The sequence below is a fragment of the Eulemur rufifrons genome, chromosome 28, assembly GCF_041146395.1.
Source record: "Eulemur rufifrons isolate Redbay chromosome 28, OSU_ERuf_1, whole genome shotgun sequence".
NCBI classification, from domain to species: Eukaryota; Metazoa; Chordata; class Mammalia; order Primates; family Lemuridae; genus Eulemur; species Eulemur rufifrons.
Window position 1 is genome coordinate 34,434,255 of NC_091010.1, and position 26,773 is coordinate 34,461,027.

General features: G+C 33.1%; 1 protein-coding gene across 17 annotated transcripts in view; it reads left to right on the top strand.

Annotated features, from left to right (window-relative positions):
• Positions 1-26,773, top strand: part of PCDH15 (protocadherin related 15) — a 635,722-nt gene that overhangs the window by 366,083 nt on the left and 242,866 nt on the right. For all 17 annotated transcript variants that reach the window (XM_069460690.1, XM_069460691.1, XM_069460687.1 and 14 more), the window contains one exon: positions 14,743-14,936. In XM_069460690.1, the coding sequence (XP_069316791.1) occupies positions 14,743-14,936 (194 nt within the window). The remainder of the gene's footprint in view (positions 1-14,742; positions 14,937-26,773) is intronic.

Consider the following 26,773-nt stretch of genomic DNA (forward strand, 5'->3'; position numbering starts at 1 on the left):
AATCATAAGAATTAAGGAAAATATTAACATTAAATTTATGATGTTAAGTAATTACTACACTGCTAGTGAAGAAGGGCATATAATATTTCAGTTTTACCATATATAACAAATATAACTCATATCACGGAATTAAACATAATGAAATTGTTAACATGTAAGTATCTTTTAAGACCTTAGGAGTTATGCTTTCCCATTTGATAAATTTGGAGAAAACACTAATGATATTAATATATTAATCACAAACACCTGCATTTTGAATTTGTATAACTGTAAAAAAGAATATTTGGCTTTTATATTATTTATCAGACATCATTCCCCTTCCTTGATATATTTAACAGCTTTTCAAATAAAATGTATTTGTAAATACAATTAAATTATTTACTTTTGTATTCAACTAGCATGTTTTTGGATTGTCATACTGAAAGTTTTCCAATTTTGTTGTCCAATTTCAATAATTAATGCCTAGGTGCTTGCATTTTTTATGAAGCTTTTTGTTTATTTGTATGTGATTGTTTTTATAATCATATAAGTTGTACACTTTTTATGTTGACAATATTCTCTCCCATTATTGCAGTTCTAGATGTTTCTGATTTACTACATAATTGACAAAATTTGATACTTCCCCAGAGGAAACGAAAATGTTCAATATATATATATTTTTTCCTTTACTGCATGTTCTATACGGAGGGACATAAAACATTTCGCCCAAATATTTTAGCTTTTATTCACCCGTTGTTTCCAAAAAAATCTCACTTTCCCTCTCAACTTCCCCTGTAGTGAATTTTTTTACAATGTCAAAGCATAGTCTTCTGAAAAATAGTTGGATATTGAGATATTTCAAATACAGGAGATCTTGGGGGAAAAAAGCTACATTGAAATAGAGCAGAAAGGATTTTTTGAAAGCCTAACAAAAGAAACAAACAAAAACACCATTGTGCAAATCTTAATATATGTGTACATTACAAATATGTGTTATATATGTATTTTCTTGCCCAAATTCTAATTTAATGTATACACATTTTTATGTGCTTAGCACTAAACTAGCTGCTCTGAAAAATACATAGGATGAGCAAGACACAGTCCCAACCCTTAGGAGTTTAATATATTTTGCAAAAGACAATAATCCTATACACGGTGAAATAATCAAAAAATATCACAAACCATTATTGAATTGTTAAATTTTATAGGAAATACTAAGAGTATTATAAGAATTCATTAAAAAGTGAGTGGGGATGATAATCTGTTAGGGCTTAAATAGTTGGGAAGACTTCATTGCTGATTAGAACTTCATGAACCTATCAAAATGCTTTATATTCAGATAGGCAGGTGAAGATAATATGCTATTATTGGAAATTGAATGGTATGGCCAAAGACATTGTAATTTCATGAGGCATTAAGGATACCAATTTGACTGCCATTGGGGAGGAGAGGAACTGAATGATAAAAATAAAATGTTTTTCTTTTACTGAATCAAATATATTTTGGTTTCTTCTTCCAGTCCCCTTGTCATTGCAGGCTTTTCTGTACTTTTGTGATGTCTTTTTTTCCTTGTATAATAGCAATTATGTTAAAGATAGTTCTCTTTCATATCTCCTTTCCTAGACCACCTGCTGTTTGACAGAAATTATTCTGTCTGTATTCTTTTACACTCTTCATTTTTCAGAGTCCAGCATCTGGCACAAATTAAGATCTGAATAAATCAATCAGTTTATTTATAAATTATTTTAAGGGGACCATTATTTATAGCAGATTAGATGGGCATTGTAGACAATATGAGATTTTTAAAAGAAGTATTAGAGAATAGGTCCTTAAATTAATGGGTAAGGCTAATGAAATGGGGATTGATGGAAGTCAATTTTGAGAAAAATCCTTATTTGAGGTAATGGGAGTATAAGTTGAGCATGAGAGAATGCAATGGCATTAGAACATTTGAGTTTCTAGTTTACGGTTTTAGAGTTTGATTAATTAAAACCATTAAAAAAGGATCATGAAGTTGCCACAAAAAAGAAGCAAGCACCTTTCAAATTACCAGGCAATAGAAAGAAATGCTTTAAAGTGGTCTTCTTATTGTTATTTAATTCCTTGGCTTTTTGTCAGGAAGAAAAATATACAGATCAGAGATTCATTTTCAGTTACAATCCTTGATCCATAAATATCAATCATGATGTTATTAGTAATGATGTTGATACCTTTTTCTGAATAATAAACCCAAGAGATATATTTGCCAGCCATGTACTCTACTGAGGTGCTCATCATCTTGGATTATCCTAGGATATGCTGAAATATGCTGAAATATGCTGAACAGAAGAGGGGTAACCAGTTGCCTGGTATGCTTTTTAGTTTTAAAGCATCACGGGTTCACATTAAGGCCTGTCACATTAGTTAAGGCCAGAGAGAATAACTCTGGAAATGAATAAATTTCCAATGCACAATTTTCTTCACCAACAGGAGTGTCCAGCAGGAGTTATTGATGAACTTCCTAAATTTCATTGGTTCATGAAGAAATCAACAGACATAAAAGCGAAACCATTGTATTATTTTCTTCATCAGAAATCACAAAGTGGCTGTCCAGTGATAATTCAATGAGCAGGAGTCTTAAGCTTAGACTGACTACCAACCTTGAAAGACTCAACAGGCCCCACCCTGTTCCAAGTTCATTTAGTTTTAAGCAAGGATAGAGGACAGGCTACAGTAGAGCTTTTATGGCAATATAGCATAGTGGAAGTCTTATGACTTTTGGATATGATTTTTATGTCTTCTAAATCATCTGCACTGAGGATGTGTTAACCCCTTGCTACATATTTCTATGGAATTTGCTTAAAATTTTTCTTATACCAACTTTTACAATATCTAGTGCATAAAAAATAGTCTTACTAAAACACTGGCTATCACCAGAATATATTTTATTCAGTAAAGAGTTGGAATTCCCTTTGCTAAACAAATTAACAACCACAGATTCTCCTAAATTGTCTACTTCCTTAACATTGGAAAGACTATTTATTTCACTTATCCTCTGTTACTTATATATTTGTACAAGTGTTGATAGAGACATTCAACTGTGTATGTAAGTTTTCCAAGTATAAATTAAATTCATTCTCTGGTGGATCTTTCTACCTAGCTTGTGAATTTTAGGTTGCCTGTCCAAATAATGTTTCTGTCCCAGAGATCAATATCTACTTAAGTTTCACTTTTATCTAACTGCGTAAGTAAAGTGAAATTTCTTATTACATCACAGAGCTGAGGCAGAGATTAAATATTTAATGTAATGCACTTTAATTAATATTACCATATTATTTCCTCAACTTTCCAAGAAAAAACAGCTTTTTCCCATATATCATATATTTTCCATTACCACAGTAGTCATTAGAGACTAATGCTCAGACACTTCTGGGTTTCATCTGGTATGACGACATAACCCTACACCATCCCATAGGTATAAACTTTCGCTAGCAAAAGCTTCTGGGTGTCATTGTAGCACACCAGCCATTTATCTTTCATGAGACAATACATTGTTGATCCTTAAGCTGTCCAAACTTCACTAAAGGTACCATAGAGAAGATAAATTTGTTTTCTAGTTCATAGAACTATTACTGTGAGTGAACTTTGATGATGCCCATACTTACAAGTGACATCTTGCTTTAGATTAACCATAGTTTCCATAGTTTCCACAAATACACCCCTTTGACTTGATCCTCCTCTGATTTCCAGAGGCAACCACAGCCCTTTAAATCCATCAGATTCCATCATAATCATGGTTGTTAGCAAGCCATTCCTGAGCAATACCAGATTAATGAAAAAGAATATTCCCTAATTTGCTTATTTGGGTTACCAAATTTGCCTTAAAACCATCTCTAATTGATTCAACAAACCAACTCCAAGTTTTCAAATTTCCAAATCTCTCTTAGTTCTTTGTCCAGTGTTGATTAAGCTGACACAAGACCCATATCATATGCACATAGCATACTTTAATTGCATTCAGTGTACTGTGCTCATAAGAAAGTAATGTGTCTCTCAGAGAATTGTAGATTGCACATATTTAACTTCTAGGTGAAGTTTATTGCACCTGAGAGAAGCAGTTAAGAGGGTTATACTCTTGCTCTCAAATGTTCTTTCAAAAGAAAATATAAAAGTGTTTTTTCTCGAAATCTTTGTGTGCTCCTCATTTCATATTCCACAATTTCACCTTGTTTTCTATTTATTACTTTTCTTAACACAGATTCAGGCTTGCAGGGTAGAATTTGCTGAATCTATTTTACTTTTCATACAAGGATCTGATTCTTCCTTGCTTGCCAGAGCTTTCTTCTTTGTCCATTTAAAGAAAGAAAGAGATTTAAAAAGGTGGCATGAAGTGGAATAAAGTTTATAGTCAAGTCTCTGAAATTAGAGGAAGATATAAAGGTTTAAAATAAAAAGACAGAAACAAATAGCCAGGACCTAAACTTTGGAAAATGCATAGGAAAAGGGAAGAACAGAGAAAAATGAATCAACTAATGAAACAATATATGAACAATTAGCCTGAATAGAATCCTATTAATGTAGTTACAAAGGCAAAATGGATAATGATTAAAAAGATCATATGTGTGGGTAAAATTTTCTTTGTAATTTTTGAGAGCTTTACTGAGGCATTATTTACATTTCTTTATATATATTACAATATGCATTTCAATGATTTTTTGAATATTCTGACGGTTATGAATTAATTACCACAGTCTAGTCCTATACATTTCCATAACCCCAAAAGTCTTCTCATGCTTGCTTGCAGTAGACACTCACTCTCATCTCCAGCTCCAGGCAACCATTGCTCTGATTTCTGTCTCCAAAAATTTGTGTTGTCTAAGAATTTTAAAAATATGGAATCATGGGCCGGGCGCGGTGGCTCACGCCTGTAATCCTAGCACTCTGGGAGGCCGAGGCGGGTGGATCACTCAAGGTCAGGAGTTCGAGACCAGCCTGAGCAAGACCCCGTCTCTACTAAAAATAGAAAGACATTATATGGACAACTAAAAATCTATATAGAAAAAATTAGCCGGGCATAGTGGCGCATGCCTGTAGTCCCAGCTACTCGGGAGGCTGAGGCAGTAGGATCGCTTAAGCCGAGGAGTCTGAGGTTGCTGTGAGCTAAGCTGACGCCACGGCACTCACTCTAGCCTGGGCAACAAAGTGAGACTCTGTCTCAACAAAAAAAAAAAAAAAAAATATGGAATCATATAGCATATAGTTTCCCTTTTTATTTTGCTTTTTTACATTGTGCCATTGTTTGTGCCTTTTACATAGCACAATGTTTATGTGGTTCATGTATACTGTAGCATAAATCAAGACTATATTTCTGTTTCTTTGAATTACTGAGTAGTATTGCATTGTATAAAAACACCACATTTTGCTTCTCCACTCACCAGTTGATGGACATTTGAGCTATTTCCAGTTTTGGAGAGCATGAATAATATGACTATGAATATTCTGTACAAGTCTCTTTATGGACAAATATTTTTATTTCTGTTTGTTATTTATGGATACCTAGGAGTAGAATTGCTAGGTCTAGGTCGTATGGTAAGTACATACTTATTTTTTTTTTTTAAGAAACTGCCAAACTTTATTCCATAGTGGCTACACCATTTTACACATCTACCACATCCTCATGACACTTTCTTTATTAAAGCCATTATAGCAAGTGCCTAGTAGTATATCATTATGATTTTAATTTAATTTGCATTTTCCTAACAACTAATTATGTGGCTATACCTTCATGTGCTTGTTAACCATATGTAGATCTTCTTTGGTGAAATGTCTATTCAAATCTTTCACCCATGTTCAAAGTTTGCATTGTCTTCTTAGTGTATCTAAGAAACTTTTGCCAACCTAAGTTAAAATATTTTCTTCTATATTATCTTCTGCTAGTTTCATAGTTTTAGCTTTCACATTTAGTTCTGTAATTCATTTTGAGCTACTTTTATATATGCTGTGGGGTAAAGGTCTTAGTTCATTTTTATTTTCACTGTAGTCTCTCCTTATCCATAGTTTCGCTTTCCATGATTTCAGTTACTTTTATTCAAGCAGCAAATGGAAAATCCCAGAAATCAACACTTCTTACATTTTAAATTGTGCTCTGTTCTGAGTAATGTAACAAAATCTCACATTGTCCTGCTCCATCCAGCCTGGGAAGTGAATTATCCTTACTGTCCAGAGTCTCCATGTTGTATATGCTACCTGCCTGTGAGTCACTTAGAGGCCTTCTCTTTACCACTCTACTGTGGCAGTATGGCAAAGCTCACATTCAAGTAACCGTTATTTTACTTAATAATGGTCCCAAAGAACAAGAGTAGTGATGCTGGCAATTCAGATATGTCAAAGGGAAGCCGTAAAGTGCCTCCTTTAAGTGAAAAGGTGAAAGTTCTTGGCTTAATAAGCAAAGAAAAAAAATCTTGGTGAGTTTGCTAAGATTTACTGTTAAGAACAAATCTTCTATCCATAAATTATGAAGAAAGAGAAAGAAAATCACACTCGTTTTGCTGTCATACCTCAAACTGCAAGTTACGGCCACACTGCATAAGTGCCTAATTAAGATGGAAAAGACATTAAATTTGTGGGTGGAATACAGAAACAGAAACATGTTCCAATTGATGGCAATTGGGTTTGGTACTACCTGTAGTTTCAGACATCCACTGGGGATCTTGGAATGTATCCTTTGTGGAGAAGGGGACCTGCTGTATTTAGTTTTTGCATATGGATATCCAATTTTCCCATGAGCAGTTATTGTAAAAAACTGTCTTTTCTCCCATTGAATTACCTTGACATCTTTGTTGAAAATCAGTTAGCCATAAATATAAAAGGTTATATTCAGACTTCTGTTCCATTAATCTATATGTCCACCATATGACAAAACCACTTTGTTCTGACTACTATAGGTTTGTATAGGTTGAATATCCTTATCTGAACTACTTGGTACAAAAAGCGTTTTGGATTTCAGATTTTTGGAATTTTGGAATATTTGTGTAAACAAAAATAAAATATCTTGGGGATAAGATCAAAGTTTAAACATAAAATTTATTTATATTTTATTTACACCTTATACACAAAGACTGAAAGTAATTATAGTCAAAAATTTTAATAATTTTGTGTATGAAACAAAGTTTTGACTGCATTTTGCAGCCATCACATAGCGGGTGTTGGATTTTCCAGTTGTGGCATCTTGTTGGCACTCAAAAACTTTCAGATTTTGGAGCATTTCGGATTTCGTATTAGGAATGTTCAATCTGTAGTAAGTTTTGAAATCAGATAATATACATCTTTCTTTATCACTTTCCTTTTCTAAAAGTACTGTGGCTATTCTATATCCCTTATGTTTCCATATAAATTTTAGGATGAACTTGACAAGTCCTATTTAAAAAGCCTGATGGCATTTTGATAGGGCTTATATTGAATCTATAAATCAAATCAATTATGGAGAATTTCCTTCTTAACCAAATCATGTCTTTCAATCAATAAACATGAATTTTTTTTAACATACTTTCAAATTTCTCTTGGCAATGTTGTAGATTTTGGTATACAAGTCTTGCACTACTTCTTTCTTTAAATTTATTGCTAGGTATTTTTTCTCATTTTGATGCTGCTGAAATTGGTTTTATTTTTGGACTGTGCCGTGCTATTACATAGTAAATAGATTTTTTTTAATGTCTTAGCCATGTTTTAGTTCTAATTGTTTCTTGTAGTTCCCTTAGTATTAATATTTTCTACATAGACAATGATCATGTCTTCTGCAAATAAAGGTAGGTTTACTTGTTCTTTTCCAATGTGATGCCATTTTGTTAATTTGTTCCTTTAATGTGCTTTATTGCACTGACTGGAGCATTCAGTATGGTGTTGAATAGAGTGATGAGAATATCCTTTTCTTGTTCCTGATCTTAGGGAGAAAGCATTCGGCCTTTGGCCATTAAGTGTAATGCTAGCTGTAGGTTTGTTTATAGATGCTTTTTATCAGGTTGAGGAAGTTCCTTTTAGTTCCTAGCTTGAGAGTTTTTATCATAAATGGATATTGAGTTTTGTTAATTGCTTTTTCTGTATTTTTGACATTATCATATGGTTCTCTCCTTTATTTTATTGATATGACATATTATGTAAATTGATTTAATGTCTTTATTTTACCTTTAATAGAATGATAGTTTTGCTGGATAAAATACTCATATGTTGGTTGACAGGTGGTTGTTTTTTTTCCCCAGTACTTTGAGTATATTATGCCTGTGCCTCCTGGCTTCTATTGTTTGTGATAAGAAGTCTGCCATGAATCATATGCTGTTTCCTTTATTCTTAATGATTTCAGGATATTCTTTTTGTGTTTCAGCAATTTGACTGTGATGTATCTAGGTGTGTGTCCCTTTTTGTGTTAGTACTATGTGAGATATTTGAATTCATTGATCTTGACAGAGACTCTCTCCTTGACCAAATTGTACAATCCTCTAAATGCCAACAACATCATCTTATTCCTATTGATCATTATTGTTAGGCTCCTCTGACCCTCTTTTCAACTAGACCTCATCCTTGGGCCCTATCTTTGGTCTGTGCAACCTTGTTTTAGCAAGAATCCTGTTAAATCAGATTAGAAAGAATATCCCACCCTTGATATCTGATCAAATTTCTCCTCTTTCACACTTGATGTTTCCAGAGCTCTAAATGGGATTTTTAACAATTTTGCTTAGATTTTCCCTTATTTTTTGAAGAAAGGATTATTTACCTATTGAAGTCACCATGGTTGGAAGTCCTGCCTCCAATCCACCCCTCTTTGCTATTTTAAAAGAATAATTTCAGTCAGATGGTGCCAAATGTATAGTATAATGAAGGGACAAAATTTGAAAATAAGGAGTGCAATGATGAAGTGGAAGGGAAGCAAATAAAATAAATTCAATAAACACACTGTATTAACAGGGGAAAAATTATGAGTTTTTTAAATCAAATAATCTAAATTAAAATTGTCATGCATCAATTATAAGTTATGGATTATAATTTGTTTTGTAGATGGAAAATACCATAAGTTTTTATGTCACTTTTATGCAAATGTATTCACTTTATGATGCTAAATTTTATAGTATGCAGTAACCTCTATAACTAATAAAAATTATTAGACAATAATGTGTTGGTGTACTAATTCTTCCTTTGTTGAATTAAAATAATCAAAGGACCTACTGTCTGGAAAAAATTAGAATATCACAAATTGTTTAACATAAAAGTAGTTCTGCCACCTGTTATACAGGCTTGAATGACAGTGTTTCTTATAGTTTCAAAAGTGGATTAACAAAATAATAAATTTATCTTATTAAATGCTAAATATAAAATGAAAGGAATCAGCATGGAATTCTAGGAAACAGAAGTTAATGTCTAGAAACACAGTGCAATCTTTTTTCTACTGTGGCTAAAAATTAAACCAGGCCCAAGACACCATCTGAGATTCTGGAAAGGGCAGAGGGTGCCTCCTCAATGCATATTTCTTAAAGAAATCCCTACCCCGGAACTATCTCTTACTGTTTAGACTCTCTAAGTGAAATACAATGAAAGTTAGAATACAAAGAAATCCGTTAGTAATAAACTATCTCCCCATAATAAAACAGCACTAGATTGAAACAAATAATTAGGTGATGAGGTCTCTAGAATAGAACGGTTTTGATCGTGGAGAATCCCAGATTTGTGTTTGTATGAATCAGGAAGTCCTTTCCATAACAGCAGAAGGCAATGATATAAATGTAGCCCATGTGTACAATAGAAAACAAGATGGTTTCATTTTTTATTGTTTGATTAATATTTATGCTGTTGATCAAAACCTTTCTGCCTCCAAATCTATTTTGTCATCTAAGTCAGGTGTGAAATATTTCGTTCCATATATTGGAGACCAACAGAGTTCAATCATAATTTTTATTATGCATAAGACCCATTAAAAGGATTCACTTCTACTCTTTTGGGACCTCCTTATCTAAAATCATAACACTGTTCTAAGCTTTTCCTGCCCTCAAAACAAAATATAAAACAACAACAAAGAAGGAAAAAAGTGCAGAGACTACTAAACATATTAAATATCAAATGCAAGTTTATCCTTTCATTATTTAGTTTTCTGATGCAGTGATTTTCAAGCTGCTATCACAGCTCACAAAACCCTTCTACATTTTGCCTCTATTTGTTTCTGCAACATCTCACATCCTAGATTTTTCCCAGTTCATCATGGGATGCAGTACTTCCCTGAGAGTGTGCAGTACTTCATTCCCTTGATCTCAGGGTCCTCACACAGGCCCTTCTCTTTTCCAAGTGCTGTTCTTAATCCATATTCTTCTCTCATGTTCTAATCTTTCAGATCCCATCTTAAATGCAACCTATGTCAAAGGACTTTAATATTTATTCTGTCACCCACTCATTGTTCCCTGTGTTCATTTTTAATAGTGCTTGTCACAACTTGTCAGTATGGATTTACTTTTTGTCAGTAAAAATCTCCCTCATCTGACAGTAAATTAAAAAAAAGTAGAGCCCAAATTTATTTACCAAGTTTAACTTACACTTAGCCCTTAGTACATTGCCTGGAAGTACTGAAGGTGCTTATTAATTATTTTGAAAGTTTTTTTCCCAGATTATTTTCCCTAAGTCAAGTTTAGAATTTTATTCTGTTTTTATGATTACAACTAAGCAGTCTCACCCAGCTTACTTCTATAACTCTGCTCTTGTGGAAAGAAGGCAATATTTTCTAGTCTTTTGTAAACTCAGATTTACATGTTTTTGCATACTGGCAACATAGAGTTCACTTTCCAAATTTAACTTCATTGTAAAAAGAACCAAACTTGAGCTTTCAAAATCTTATGTAGTTCCAAATATCACAAAATTTGTAAGTGGCTCTTTTGTTTTTTTTTTTTTTTGGTCTGCTTGGTTTGACTCATCAATCTGGATAATAAAGAAATTTAAAAAGATATTCTAAAAACTATGTACTTTAAAAAGTGCTTAATGTTAAAATTTAGATAATTGCTTTATTTAAAAGTCCAACAATTATTACAGGGAAACATTTACTTGTTATTTACCTATATTTTTATTACTCATTAAATAGCTCATTCTGATTTCTACACAAGGACAAGCCTACCGCTTTCATAGCAAGATCTTTGTCCATTTTAATGAATAATCATACATTAGTCAAAGACTATTTGATGTATTAGTGATCACGTGGTACCACATACCAAAATCTCAAGCACAATGATCCAAGAAGAATAGTCTTAAAGCAAACCAAGAAGAGTAGTTAATCATAAAATGCTTTTTCTATAATATTTAGGATTCTTATGATTAAGAGCCATAACTTGAAATTAAATTAACTTTTAAAAAAATATATAAATTTTTATATATCACGAAAGTTCAGTGGTATATTTGGATTCACGTGACAATAGAAATCTTGTCATCAATGATATTCTCTCCTGATTTCCTGGCACTGTCTTCTTCTATGTAGGTCTCTGTCTCAGGTAAACTCAATGCAGATAAGAAAACCAGCAGAAACACTGCATGTAAATGTATTAGTTTAAACCTAAAGGAAATAAGAGCCACTCTTTCCAGTAGTTCTAGGAGTCACCCTGAGTATACCAACTTGAATCTTGCCAATTCTTGAACCAAAGGGTGTCCACACCTGAGTCTCACTGCTATCACTGGAGCTATGTTTCAGCCCCACCCAAACATGAACTGTGAAAGGGATGTGGCTCCCCAAAGGAAAATGAAGGGCTTTTACACGCAAGAGCCCAGGATGCCCAGGAGGCAAAAACACCAGTGGGTCAACACACTTATTCATTATCAATAAGCCACAACTTGTTTCTAGTGAAAATGTATTTATTCATAGAAAATCCTATGTGTACACTACATTATTGTAGTTTATAGTCTTGGGATTATTTTTGTATCAACTATGTCTTACATTCTATGCCCGTGTAATTTTTAAGATTACAATTTGAATGTTTATGTTCCACTTATGTATAATTCAATATTCTTTACATTTTTCATTTTATATGAAGCTATATTTCTCATTTTCTAAGAACCAGGAAAGGGATAGTGAAGACAAAAGTAAACTGCAGCCAGAAATAAATAGGGAACAGAAAGGGCAAATCAGATTGTTTTGTTTTGTTTTGTTTTTGAGTGGGGGAGGGTAGGAGATGGCAGGGGACATTTGGAAAATGAGCATGTTGAAATACGAGGGGAAGGGATTATAGAAGGATAAGACTAGACTTTGTGAAAAGAACTGTAATGCATCATGGAAAAGAAATATATTAATATAAACAATAGCCCAGTGTTTTTTACTGTTTAGATATCACGATGTTTAATCAACAATTAAAAGCCATAGATTTAATTTTACTCTCAGCTGAAATTTGTAAGCAACACTTTGCCTTTTCCCCTGTAAATCAACCCTTCCTCCATGTCCTTTCAGGCAGATTTAGGCAGATTTTGTCAGATTCCCCCCCTAAATTAGGAATGAGCTTCATATACCTCCAACTCGTAGACACCGGTCACTGCTCACAGAGTCATTAAGCTGTAATTGAATTAAATTCCCACTATAGTTTAGCTGCACAATCAGCACCTACAGCTCTTCTCAGCATCATATAATATACTTCAGCAGGGGCCACTTGCTGCATGGTATCACTGAGGTTTAATAAATGCCTTGAGTTTTCAAGGTCTTGCATGGAAGGCATTATTATTGATTGGCTATTCAGAGTTAGCGTCTCAGCTCCCTTTTCTGATTTTGGATCACCAATCATTTCTTCCAAATATTTTTGTTAGCATATGTGTAAACAAAGTTATGTTGATTCTTAACCTACTATTTTATTATTTAGTACTAAAAGACTGAAAAAACAGTATAAAACTGTTTAAGTAACCTAAACATAGAATTCATTTTTGCCTTCTTTGTTAAACTTTCTACCCCCTAGTAGTTTCTGTGTAGGTAGTTGTGGTCCCTGAATATGTTAGTTTATCTGTGGTTGACTGGTTCTGTGGTTTTGGGGTGTTTCTGTCTCCTGTGCTTTGCAGCACTGTTTGGTATTTACAGCACCTCCCAGGTGGGTGCCTTTCTCAATTTAATTATCATCCGACTTATCCTCCCTTCTGGCGTCATTTATGAAAATGTTAAATAAGACCAGCCATAATACCTATATCCCTGAAGCACACTCCTTAACACCTCTTCTTAGCTTGATGCATTGCCATTTATCATTAAATTCCTTTAGCCAATTTATGTCTCAGGAAAAATGTTAATGTTGAATCCAATTTGAGCTAAATTTTAATTAAGAATTCCTGAGACATTTTGTTTAAATGATTTACTATAATCAAAATTGATATCTCCTCTGCTACCCCTATCCTCTAATTTTCTAATTTTAACCACACACAAGAGAGAATGAGTTTGTCTGGCTTGAATAGTTCTCCATAAATATACATCACTCATTTTGACTGTTTCTGCAAATAGTTTTCTTCTCCTTTGCCTTTAGGAGTATGCCTGTCATGCTCATATAAGTCCCAGAATCATTTCATGAAATGCCTTTCCTTCTGGCAGCCACATCTGTCCACCCTCAAATACCCAATCTCAGGACTTAGCTGCATCAATGCCAGTCTCTCAAATTTCCTTTTTTCTTCTCAATTATTTCTGCTGCTGCTATTTCTGTGCACATTATCATTCTAAATGTAGAATATTTATTTCTATAATAAAAGTAGGAATAGAATATGCATAATATAAGTCCTTGAGCATGGCAGGGTGTATAAAGTACTTTGTTTACATTTCTAGGGGCCACCTTTCTGTCTTTCATCCATCACTTTTGGAATGATAAAAACAGAAACTTTGGGGAATGTATATATTATAAAATTTCCACTATATTTTTATTTTTCTTCCCCTTTAAGTAAATTTATATTTATCAGGAAGTCAAAGAGACTTCTTTAATATAATAAATCACTATTACCTTAATGCTGCTTTATGAAATTAATGAATTATAATAATCCATATATAGTCTTTATTAGGTGCTAGGTGCCTCAAAATGATTATAAATATGTGTAAATTAGCTTTACAGGTGTTAATGTGATATAATTTCAAGGGTTCTGAATAGATTCTCTTTCCTCAAAAAAAAAAAAAAGTTCTTGGGCTACATTAATTATTCAACAGTTAGAGATACATTTATTTGGTTTTGAAAGGGTAATATTACAGGCCTTATCAGTCCTTTATAAGTCAGTGTGAACAAGATAATAACCTTTCTTAGAGAAAGTGTAAATAAAAAAGATAAAAAGACAGGAGAGTCTCTGGGAGACAGGAAGGAGAACATTATGAATGGAAAAGATGAAAGCAAAAGAAAGGATGAGAGTAATAAAGGGAAACTTCTATTTCATTTTTTCCAGGTCTCAGTCTGTAGTAATATGCATTTATGTGTCAAGAACACTAGGTAAGATAGGGGGAAAAATTAAATTTCCTATAGGGATATTAGGCTTTCTGTTATGGTTTTCCTTTTTTCCTTTATTAAATTAAAGATAGACTTCAAGATCCAAAAATTTTTTCCTTATCACTCTCACAAGAAAAGAAAAATCCTTCTTGCTGTGAATGCTGCAGTATCATAACAACACAGTAGCTTCAATTCAAGAAAACAAGAGTATATATGTCAAGACAACTTTCTTTACTTATGTTTTATCTTTGAAAGCTAGCTCCTTTCATTGGGGGAAATAACAACGTGATGGTGAAAAGTTGAGTCCCAAGAGGATTTATGTTGTGATTTTCAATTCCAGCTCACTGCAGTCGACGCAGACGAAGGGTCAAATGGGGAGATCACATATGAAATCCTGGTTGGGGCTCAGGGAGACTTCATCATCAATAAAACAACAGGGCTTATCACCATCGCTCCGGGGGTGGAATTGATAGTCGGGCGGACTTACGCGCTCACAGTCCAAGCAGCGGATAATGCTCCTCCTGCAGAGAGAAGGTAATTTATGTTAGAACCAATGCGGTCTTTTCATCGCTCCCATTTAACCCCGTAATTAAATTTAAGAAGAGCAGCAAGCATTCTTTTATCCTATAAACATCTAAATTAGATCAGAAAATCAGAGAGACCAGATTTGCAGGAACTGCATATTTTGATTTGGTTAAATAGTGGGGAAAGGACAATACAGACAAGATTAAACCACAAAATAATTAACTATGATTTCACAGATGCAGAAGGATGCAGTCTCTGTTTTAGTGGGGGAACTGGGAAATATCAGAGGCATGTTTCTAATTTATTACTGAAAAACAAGGTTTCAGACAGACAGACAAAGGCTCTTTTCTTCAAAGGCATTCACAGAAGTTATCAGTGACACGTAATGTCCCAGGGTTTTAAAGCCACCACTCAATGTATGTCTAATTAGTAAATATATAGGTAAAATAATATATATGTAGCATATGCATACATACATACACACATGTTTATACATACATACCTATAAATATAGAAAAAGAGAGAGAGAAATTTCAAAGCCTCTCTTTTTTGTTGTTGTTGAGACAGGGTCTCACTCTGTGGTCCCAACTAAAGTACAGTGGCCTCATCATAGCTCACAGCAACCTCAAAATCCTGGGCTTAAGAGATCCTCCTGCCTCAGCCTTCTGAGCAGCTGGGACTACAGGTGTGCACCACCACACTTGGCTAATTTTTTCTATTTTTAGTAGAAACAGAGTCTTGCTCTTGCTCAGGCTGGTCTCGAGCTCCTGAGCTCAAGCAGTCCCCCTGCTTTGGCCTCCCAGAGTACTAGGATAACAGGCATGAGTCACTGCGCCCAGACAGCTTCCAAATATTATAATTGCATCTCTCTAGGCTTCTCGTTGAGATATCCCTTTTATTAATTAATTATTTCCAGATTTTCATTGGATATTTCAGGAAATTATGAATGAATATATATACACTACTGCACTTTGCTGTTTTTGTTTGCCTTCACAATATCTCTTGGGGTTCTTTCCATAGGAATACTGGAGAACTTCCTCAAGTCTTATTTACAGCTATATGATATTCCTTCTTATATATGTAATACTGTGGAAGAAGTCCATTATTGATGAACTTCTAAATTTTAGTCTCTTTCTTTTACTAAAAATGGAGATATAACGTAGAACATGCATCACTTTGAATGTATACAATATCAATAGAGTAAATTACGTGAAGTGAGATAAAAAAGTATATGCAACTTTAAGTTTTATAGATAACTACCAAATTGCCTTCTATAGAGCGCATAACAATTTGCAATTCCAACTGCAAAGTCTGAGAATGGATAATTCTATACAATATCTCCATTCATGTGTAATATCAAACATTTGGATTTTTGCCAATCTGATAGGTAAGAAATAGTATCTAATTTTTATCCATTTGATTATGGTGAGTTTAGTATGTTTCCTATGTTTAAGAGCCAATTCTATTACTTTTTCTGTGAAGTCTGTTTTCATAATTTTTATTCATGGTATGTTAAGCCCAGATTATAATTATTTTATATTTTCTCCTAGTAATTTTATAGATTCATATTGTATATTTAAACCTTTGTTGCATTTGGGATTTATCCTAGTGTACAGTAGGAGGTATTAATGCAACCACTTTTTTTTTTCAAATACCCTGTTGTCTCCACACAATATATTGGATAATTCATCTTTTCCTCACTAATTTGAGGTGTTATATTTATTATATTATATTTTATGTATTTATATGTCATTCTAGACTTTCTATTAAATGCTATTATTTACTTATCTTTTTAAGAGCTATTATCACACAATTTTAATTGTTAAAGTTATATACTATGCTATATCCTCTGGTGGTACTAACTTACCTCAATGTTTTTCAGTCCAAAATTTTCCTGGATACTCCTTCTGTTAATTTTTCTCTTTGACTTTAAATAAGCTAGTTCAGTGGGTTTTTTAATTGTTTTTTTAAACTATATTTTTATTAGCAACACAATTTATAAATTAATTACTTAGGATTATAGTATATATTTTGATCTTAAATCTTTCTGTCCAAGAATTATTTTAATCTTAATTTACTCACGCTTTCTTTGTGTCCTTTAGTTTTTTTTTTTGTTGTTGTTGTTTTTAATTTTATTTACACAAGTCCTGTACATTTTTATCTTGTTCTCTTTCTATGTCTCATATTTTTATTAAATAGACTCCTTTCTTCCTTATATCTTTGAATGGGCTGGTGTTTGCATAAATAAAAGCTATGAATCTCTTTAGATTCATTTTTAACTCATTTTCTTATTTAATTCTCTTATGTTTTTGTACTTTCTAGTCGATTCTCCTATATTATTCAAGAATATATTTTAAAAAGAGTGATAATTTTATATCCTTGTTTCCATTTACTTTCTTTTCTTTGATTTCATTTGCTAGTACTTCCAATAAAAATGTTTGTCTTGCTTTTGACTTGAATGAGAGTGCCTCCATGTTTCTCCATTAGATTGCTTTATGGTTTTAAAAAGTAATATATTATTATGTTAAGAAAGTATTCATCTATTTCTATTTTATTGACTTTAAAAATGAGAATGGTGTTTTTTTTCAGGTCAAATAAATATTCTTATCTGAAGGTAGTAATGACTTTTCTTCTGAGCTAATGGTATGATGATTGATCTCAATATACTTCCTAAAATAAATCTATTTTGCATTCTTGGTATAAATCCCACTAGGCTATGATGTTTTACTCTTGAAATAAACTGCTGAAATATGTTTGTTGATATTTTATTTAATGAAATTAGTCTGTACTTTTATTTTTGAGAAATCTTATCAAGATTTTGTATAGTTGTCATAAAACTTCATAAGAGAAACAAACAAAATACACAAGGAAACACAAATGTATAAACCACTACCTAACCTAATCAAGAAAAAAAGGAAGAAAGTACATCTTGTCATAATAAATTCTAAGGGAGAAATAACATAGAAATAGAAGAAATTAAAAAACATATCAGGGACAACTTTGCTTTAATATGCAAAATTTGAAAACAGGAATGGATATTGAAAAAATACAGTTTACCAAAGTTGATCCCCCAAAACTAGAAAATCTTAAGAGACTAATAGCCCAGAGGAAATACAGAAGGTTCTCAAAGGACCCCAAACTACACCAGGTCCAGGCAGCTTGACAGGATAACTGTAACTAGACCTTGAAGAGTAGATCATTCCCATCTTTATAAACCTCTCCCAAAGCAGAGAAAAAGGTCACTGTTTCCCTGGCAGCACATTCACATGGGAGAGTTTTCTCTCTTCACCACTCTTATCATTAGTCATAGAGATATGGTGAGTGGATTCCTTGTTTCTCATTGATATATCTAGACTATTTTCTCCCCTTCTCTTTAATACTCTCCCTTTGAATCTCAGGTTTGAACAAAATGTAATACCCATTACTTACCTTGCTGTACAGATGACAGGTCCCTCCCCCGTTATCTCCTCTTCTTTCTAATCTCACACACTGTTGTCATCTACAGATCTGCAGGTCACATTTGGAAGATTAGTTCCTACCTGCCTGAAATTTACTTCCACAGTACTCCTGTCAAACTTCTTGTTAACTTCATATCCAATATGCAGTTTAAGGCATCTCCAATCTTGCAGTTGCTCTCACCAAGCACCTTTACTTCAATCCTCAATTTCCTTCTTTCTCTCAAACTTCAAACATAACCTTGAGCAACTCCTCTATGGTCTACCTTCAAAATAGTTTCAGAAAACAACAGTCCTGACACTTTGGTTATTAATATTTCAGTCCAAGCCACTGTACTTTCTTGTCCAGAGTGTTGAAAACCATTTTTTAATTGGACTTGTGTTTGTGTCCCCTTCAATCTTTTCTCAACACAGTAGCCTAAGAGAACACCCCATTCCTTTACTCAAGCTCTCCAGGGCTTTCACATGTAACTCTGGTAAAAGGCAGAATCATTAAAAAAGCCACTGGGGCCCAGAGTGGTTTCCTGGCTGTCACCTGACATAGGTCACTCCTTCTTATCACCAATTCATATTAACCTCATCTCCTACTTGACTTGGCATCCCTTACTCCATTCCAGTCACTGCACCAGTCTCCTCTCTGTCTCTGAGGATCACAGCTACCTTCAGACTTGAAATTGGCTTTCATCTCCTCTCAGATTGGACAGCAGCTATTTCCTCAGATTTCTCTAAGGCCACATTTCCTTCACATGTCTGTAATAGTAAAATTTTCTTTCAGTTCAACAAACTATTTATTATATAACTAGCATTTTACCACATTTTAGAATACAAGGATAAACATAGTACTGTCATTTGCAGGCAAAAACATGCAATAAAATCTAGGAAGAAGAGTATAAATAAATTCAGTTTAACATGATAATTTTGGATTAAGGTAAATTCTGGGCTTTCTGAGGCAATGATGAGGGCACTTATCATAATAGGGGAGTACTGAGAAATCCTCCTATTAGACAATGAGTTTAGGAGAATGAGTGGTGGCTAAACAGCTGATAAAAGTATGTGACATTATTTTCACAGCCTCAGAGGTAAGAAAGAGCTTGGTGGTTAGGGATAATTACAAGTCAGTCAGTGTTACTAGTGTATAAACCAAATAAAGGAGGGGCTGGAAAGCTAAAGGCTATTTCACAGAAAATTTAATTTGCTTTGTTACAGACTTATCCAATCAATGAAAGGAATTCTGGAAGGACTTTAAATTAGAAATTCATGTGAGAAGATATCAATTTTAGGGAAAACACTGTGATGTTCCTATGGAAAATAGATTTCAGGGGGACAAATCTATATGCAGAGAAATCAGGTAGAACACCACCACTGGAAGAGTCTAGGGGGAATGCTGCTGATGACTTGAACTGGGTATGTTAGGAAGAATGGATAGATGAAATTCTCAAAAAAATATCTCCCAGGTTTTTGTCTAAGGTGACTTGGTGGCAATGATGTCACGATGGTGCATGTGGCTTGGGTGAGTGCATGAGTTTAATTTTAGACGTAATTTGTTGGATGTGGCCATAATTAATATATCCAGAAAACAAATAGATATGCAGTTGGCCCTGATGAGTTCTGCATCAGTGCATTAAACGAACTGCAGATCAAAAATATTTGGAGGCCGGGCGCGGTGGCTCACGCCTGTAATCCTAGCTCTCTGGGAGGCCGAGGTGGGCGGATCGTTTGAGCTCAGGAGTTCGAGACCAGCCTGAGCAAGAGCGAGACCCCACCTCTACGAAAAATAGAAAGAAATTATATGGACAGCTAAAAATATATATAGAAAAAATTAGCCGGGCATGGTGGTGCATGCCTGTAGTCCCAGCTACTCGGGAGGCTGAGGCAGTAGGATCGCTTAAGCCCAGGAGTTTGAGGTTGCTGTGAGCTAGGCTGACGCCACGGCACTCACTCTAGCCTGGGCAACAGAGCGAGACTCTGTCTCAAAAAAAAAAAAAAAAAAAAAAATATTTGGAAAGAAAAATTGTGTCTGTACTGAACGTGTATAGACTTTTTTCTTGTCATTATTCGCTAAACAATACAGTATACCAACTATTTACATAACATTTACATTTTATTAGATATTATAAGTCATCTACAGATGATTTAAAGCATAGGGGAGGATGTGCATAGATTATATACCAATACTACATTATTTTGTATCAGGGACTTGAGCATCAAAGGATATTGGTATCCACTGAGGTCCTGGAACCAGTCACCCATGGATACCAAGGAATGACTGTGTATGCCTGAACCTGATACAAAAGACTAAGGGCTCTTTCTTGGAAGAAAGTTAAAGAATACTTTTATATATTGAATAGTTACAGAATCTAAAGTAAGACTCAAATAAAGTTTGAAAATTTTTAAATAAGAGCTTCATTAATGCTAGGTTATTCAGAAGAGGAGTTAAGGATGAGTGATACTTTGCTGAGCATGTACTATAAGACCAGCCACCATGCCAGCTACTTTATATACATAATTTCTAATCTTACCAATGACATTGTGACTTTTGCATAATTATATTTATTTTTGCAGTCCAGAAATCTGAGGCCAAAATAGGATAATTGACTTGGCTAAGCAATTCCTCAAACCCCAAGTTAACGAGTACTAGGACCATAACTGGAACTCAGGATTCTTAGATTTTATAACACTTTTCTCTAGTTTGTTCCATATTCATAATATTTGTGGTTACTGTTTTGGAGAAAAACTACAGTTGTTTATTAGCTATACTAATAATGCTAATTATAAGAACAAATCATCTTTTTTTTCACTTAAACTTTTATTAAAGTCCTTCAATATTCATAAATTTATTTTATGATATATATTTTGTTTTCCATTGAAGATAGTGGTGTGCAAAATAGATCTGATCTGATCTATATGTGCCAATATATTATGATTATTATGTTTGAAGTGCTTTAAATAATTTATTGTTTACTGAATGAGATTTTATAATCCACTTTTTGCTTAGTTCCTAGTTGCAAGACATATCACTGATTTTCCTAGATAAGCTAATGCTTATCATTAGTATAGTAAAAGTTTTTTACTTGAGTAAAATTGTATTCTGCTCCAGAAAGACAGTGCTATCTTCAGAACCCGAGGATACAAGTCTTTTCAGTGATACCAGACATTTAGTTGAGCTAGACTTGCTTTAAACAATGGCTTGGATACTAAGAGATCACCGTATAATGTTTGATGAAATTTCTACTGGGACTTGCAAAGAATAAAATCCATACACTTCCATTCTACCTACTGGGATAATGTCATGTTCACTGTAGGATAATGACATTTGCTGTTTCCTGAAGGGAAATTAATCATTCAAATTGAATTGATGAATGAACTGAAGGGTTATGAGGATTTGCTTTCAGTATTTCCTTTAAAAGGAAGATACTGTTTGAAAATTATGAACATAAAAATATAGGTGGTGATATCCTTTACAGATTGACCCAGCCAATAACAATGGCATGTAAACCTAATTAAATAATAACATCCAAAAACAATGGAAGCAACTTTCTGAATTTGGGCAATTTTCAATAATATTCTTTTCAGATGACAACCTCAATTCATAAGTTTAAATAACATTGACTCTCAAAATAAGGCCAATATGAATTAACTATTTATGCATTTGTGATTCCAATTTAGTAAACCAGCTAAAGATTCAGAATGAGAGGAGGAATAGTTCATAGTTTTTTGTTTTGTTTCATTTTGTTTTAGGATTTGATAAGCATAAGATGAGAGATAAAACCACAAGATTAAAAAAAAGATATTTTGGGATATTTACTCCAGTAGTATATGTAGGTCACATTATACTTATTGAATTCAGTAAAACTGAATAAATATTTATTAAATTCTGATATGAATAAAATATTACTGTTCAATATTTATGACAATAGAAAATAAAAGAGGATAATCCTTGTCCCCAAATAGCTTACAATAAAACAGTAATAAAATGATTGATGCATGGCATAGCATACTTTTTATAAATTAATTCCCCAATTTTTAATGGAATCTAAGGCTACATTTATTAATAATTAACATGAAATTAAAAAATTACTCTCAAATTATTTTTCCATTTCAAATATATATATTCTTTTAAAATCTGTACATGTTCTATTTAACATTAATAAAGAACATATGGAGTCTTTGTTTATTCATTTATTTTAAGAAAAATTTACTAAGTTCCCACAAATCCTAGTCTCTTGGGGAGGTACTGGAAATGTAAGATAAAAAATGAGGTCTCTGCCTGCATGGCATCAGATAGAGGCACAGGTAAATCCAGACAGGGCATAGGAGGTAAGTACAAGTGCACTTGGACATGAATGGTTATGGGATATACAAGTAGAGGAAACATGAGCAAAGACAAAGAGATATGAGAATGCAGTGTGTTATGGAACTGTGAAAGACTTTGCATATTTGATCATATCACTGACCTGCTTAAAACCTACCAACTAATCCTCATTGCCAAGATGAAGTTTATAACAATAGGTGTAGCACATGAGTCTCACCTTAATTCTCTCCAGCCTTAACTCTTACCACTGCCCCATTTATATCCTCTTTAGTTGTACAAAACTTACAGTTCTCACACTTAATGTTCTGCAAATGCGTTTTCCTGTCTGCAATGCCATACCGTTTTTACATGTAAATACATCTTGTGTCTAAAACTCTGCCCTTGTAACTTACCCTGAAAAGTCTCCTCTCACCTCCCTAAATCTGAAGTCTTTGTTCCTGTAGATTCCTATATGTAATTTCAAAATAATAGAATAGAATCTGTGAACACTGAACTCTAAATATAGCTTTTCTAGCACAATATTGGTTTGAGACAAAAAAAAAAAACAAACAAAAAACAGTAATTTTTCTGTCTGAAGTCCACTAGAGAAGACAATATAAGCATCATAACTTAGAAATGTAGAATTACACATACACACCTTGTAGCACACATATCAACACATTTAATGTTAGATTACAGTACAAATTGTACAATCCTCTAAATGTCAACATCATCTTATTACTACTGATTATTATTGTAAATTACACCATTTCCAAAGTTAAAACATCTTATGTCTATTTTTTCCAAACTCTTCTTTATTCATGTTTTTTTAATTGTAAGTGCTACAGATGAAGTTTAATTTATGGTATAAATAATTAAAAATTGTGACATAGTCTGAGTGAAAGACTTAAAATAATTTGTGGTTTCCTGTAAGGTAACATCATTTGTTAGAAATTCAGGATGTTTTATATTCACACACATTAGGTAAGTAAAAATTCCCTGATTTATTTCCCAAATTTTTTCTTGTAGGATATGGGGAGAAAGAACAGGCAGATTTTGAATTCAGAGGCCTTGTCTTTTAGTTTATCTATTGTTGCTAATTAGTTTTGTAACCTTGATTCAGTCACGTATTCTTTCTGCTTTTTAAATCCTCCTTTGTAAAATAAGAGATAAATTAGATGGTTTCAAGGCTCTTTTAAAATCATGAGTATCTGAGAAATTACATTACCTCTTTTGTTCTACTCTGACCTTCATTACCAAATGAGAAATCATAAAGCTTTATGATTTTCAGTTTTATAAATAGAGATTTATCTACATTATACTGGCTGTATTGCAAAAATAAAATTTGTGTTATATAGATGCTCAGTTTTATGCATTTAGAACTAGCTATAAAATGTAAATACAAAATGCTCACATAAAATGTTATTATTTATCTAGTGACTGCCTTGTTTTATTATGTACTTAAATGATGCTGTTGAATTACTACTATTTATTGCAGCATTAATGCTATCATTTTATTGTGAATACTATTGGTATTCAATTTTAGGAAAGCTGACTCTGACACTATGCTGACATCAGGGATAAAAAGGAGATAGGATTTTAAAGGGCAATAACCCTCAAGAAGGCTGGTGCTTATTTAAACACATTGTAGGGAAGTGCCAGGATGTTGAAGATGAAAAATGCAAGACCTTGAAATATGATCTTCCCCAAATAACTCTGAGATTCAAGTCCAGGAGGAAAAAAATAATTAGCAGTTCTAGCACTTGTGTTATCCTGAACAGGAGCAGAGGAAGCAGAGGAGTAAGGACAAATCAAAGAGATGATCACATTGGACCAAAGTTGTTCTCTGTCTTCTTCCTTGGGGTCTAGTGTCCTTTTTGTTTGAGAATTTTAAAGTTTTCTTCTCTGTGACAAATGCACAAGAGCCTCATACAAGTTAAAAGTTTTTATTGTAGTATTGTGAGTGTAAGCAGTTTACCCGCTAAAATGGCAAAATAGTGAGAGGGAAGAGAATAAGGAAATGCATAAAGTATAATAAGTTTAGTATAAACTGTACTTCCACAAGCCTCAAGAGACTGTTATTCTTGTAAAGCCTTCATAAAGTATTCCATACCAGTAAGCTGAAGCTCTAAATAATATCAAAAGCAAGATAAAGGCCTAGCTTTTGGAAAGGAAGCTTTGAATTTGGAGTCCAGGTATATTCCAGGTCAAACAAATGTTAATCAATGAGAGAACTCTTGGCTCCAGGGCTATTGAGGACTTTAGATCAATTTGTACACGAATCTCCTGGGATGCTAATTTTAAAAGCAGGTGAGTCTACATGTCATACTCTCCAAGAGATTCTGGAGCAGTAGTCTTCAAACTCTAGTGTGTACAACTAAAACCTTGGAAGTCTGTAAAAATGTAGATTCTTATATCCCACACCAAAGATTCTGACCCAATATGTTCAAACCCTAATACCACCATACCCTACGCTTGAGAGGAATGAGGAGATATCCTCTCGTAGGTATTTAGCCTAGAAAAGCAAAAAGATACAATGAAAATGTCTAAAATATTATAAAGGATATGAATAAGATATGAGTAAGATTGTTTATACCTATCATAGAATAGAATAAGAAGCCTTATTTTTAACAATTTATCAATAATAAATGATAAATGTTTTATGTATGTGAATATATACACATGTACACACAATACAAAATCTTATTTAATCCTTATGCTAACCTTGAATGTAATTATTATTCTCATTTCTCATATGAAAATAGTGAAGCTGAAAGAAGTAATTTGCCAAAGTTCACAGAATAGCAGCATCAAAATTCTAACCCAGGAGTGTCTGGATACAAGTCTTGTATTCAACTTGTATCTACAGTTATTGCCAGTGATGTTATAGGACTTGTCATGCATTGAAAATATGCTGTCAGAAGAAAGAAACAGATTTATAAAATGTTTGAAAGACCTGATGAATAACAGATAACAGATGCTAAAATAATATATACATATATGTATTTTGTAAGGTAGAGGACTCACCTGATAAATTCACAGGTCTCGTTAATATGGTTTAGCCAGTGCTTCTTCTTTACAAACCTTGAACACCTTGCTTCCTCAGCTTTCATTTTGTATAATATTTTAATTTAAAATGAGATTACTTTGTAACAATATTGTGACAAGTGTAAACATGAAATTTTTATAGTCACTGTATCTCCTTAAAGATGTTTAAAATGCTATAGGTATCTAACTTAGTGAGGATATGCTCAGAAACAATCTGAATTGGGGCATATTATAAAGTGATAAGCTATAAAACCAAATTTTAGTGCTCACGATCTGTATTTATCCTCAAAGTTTGTTAAAAAGTAGAATGGTTTTGTTAGTAATCTCAGAAAAATGTTTTTGGTGACTATGTCTTTTAATTGAAGCACTTAATAAAAAGAATTTGGGGCTACTGTATAAAAATTCTAGCCCCCACATAGAAATTACAACAAATGTGTTTTGAATAAAAAATTATGATTTTTGTTAAAATAGATTTAAAGCATCTCAGTGGTGGTCATTTCTTTGTAAAAAATGCCATATATATACATATATGTATTTTGTAAGGTAGAGGACTCACCTGTTAAATTCACAGGTCTCGTTAATATGGTTTAGCCAGTGTTTCTTCTTTACAAACCTTGAACACCTTGCTTCCTCAGCTTTCATTTTGTAGAGAAATTTTAGAGTTCAGAGAAAGCAAAAAAGTTTATTATGTCAATGCTAATATTTTTTCCCTTATAATAATAAAGTATTTTATCCTTCAAGAAAATTCACTGTCAATGTAGAGGGTTAATTAAATCTAATTTCTAGCTTTTCATATTATACTTTTTAAAGACGCTGTAAACATGTATTTAGTTTCATTTGCAACTATTTTACACAAGGATTACTTATGATCCTGACTCCTGACATACACTTACATTAAGCCATTGATGTCAGCAACAGAACTAATAAAACACAGCCCATAATTTGTTTTTGTGTGTTATTTTAATCAATACTCCCTCTGCTGGATTAATAGGAAGAGAGCCCCAAGGACAGCTCCTATTATCAGATGTTTATAAAATGTTTTTTGCTATTAA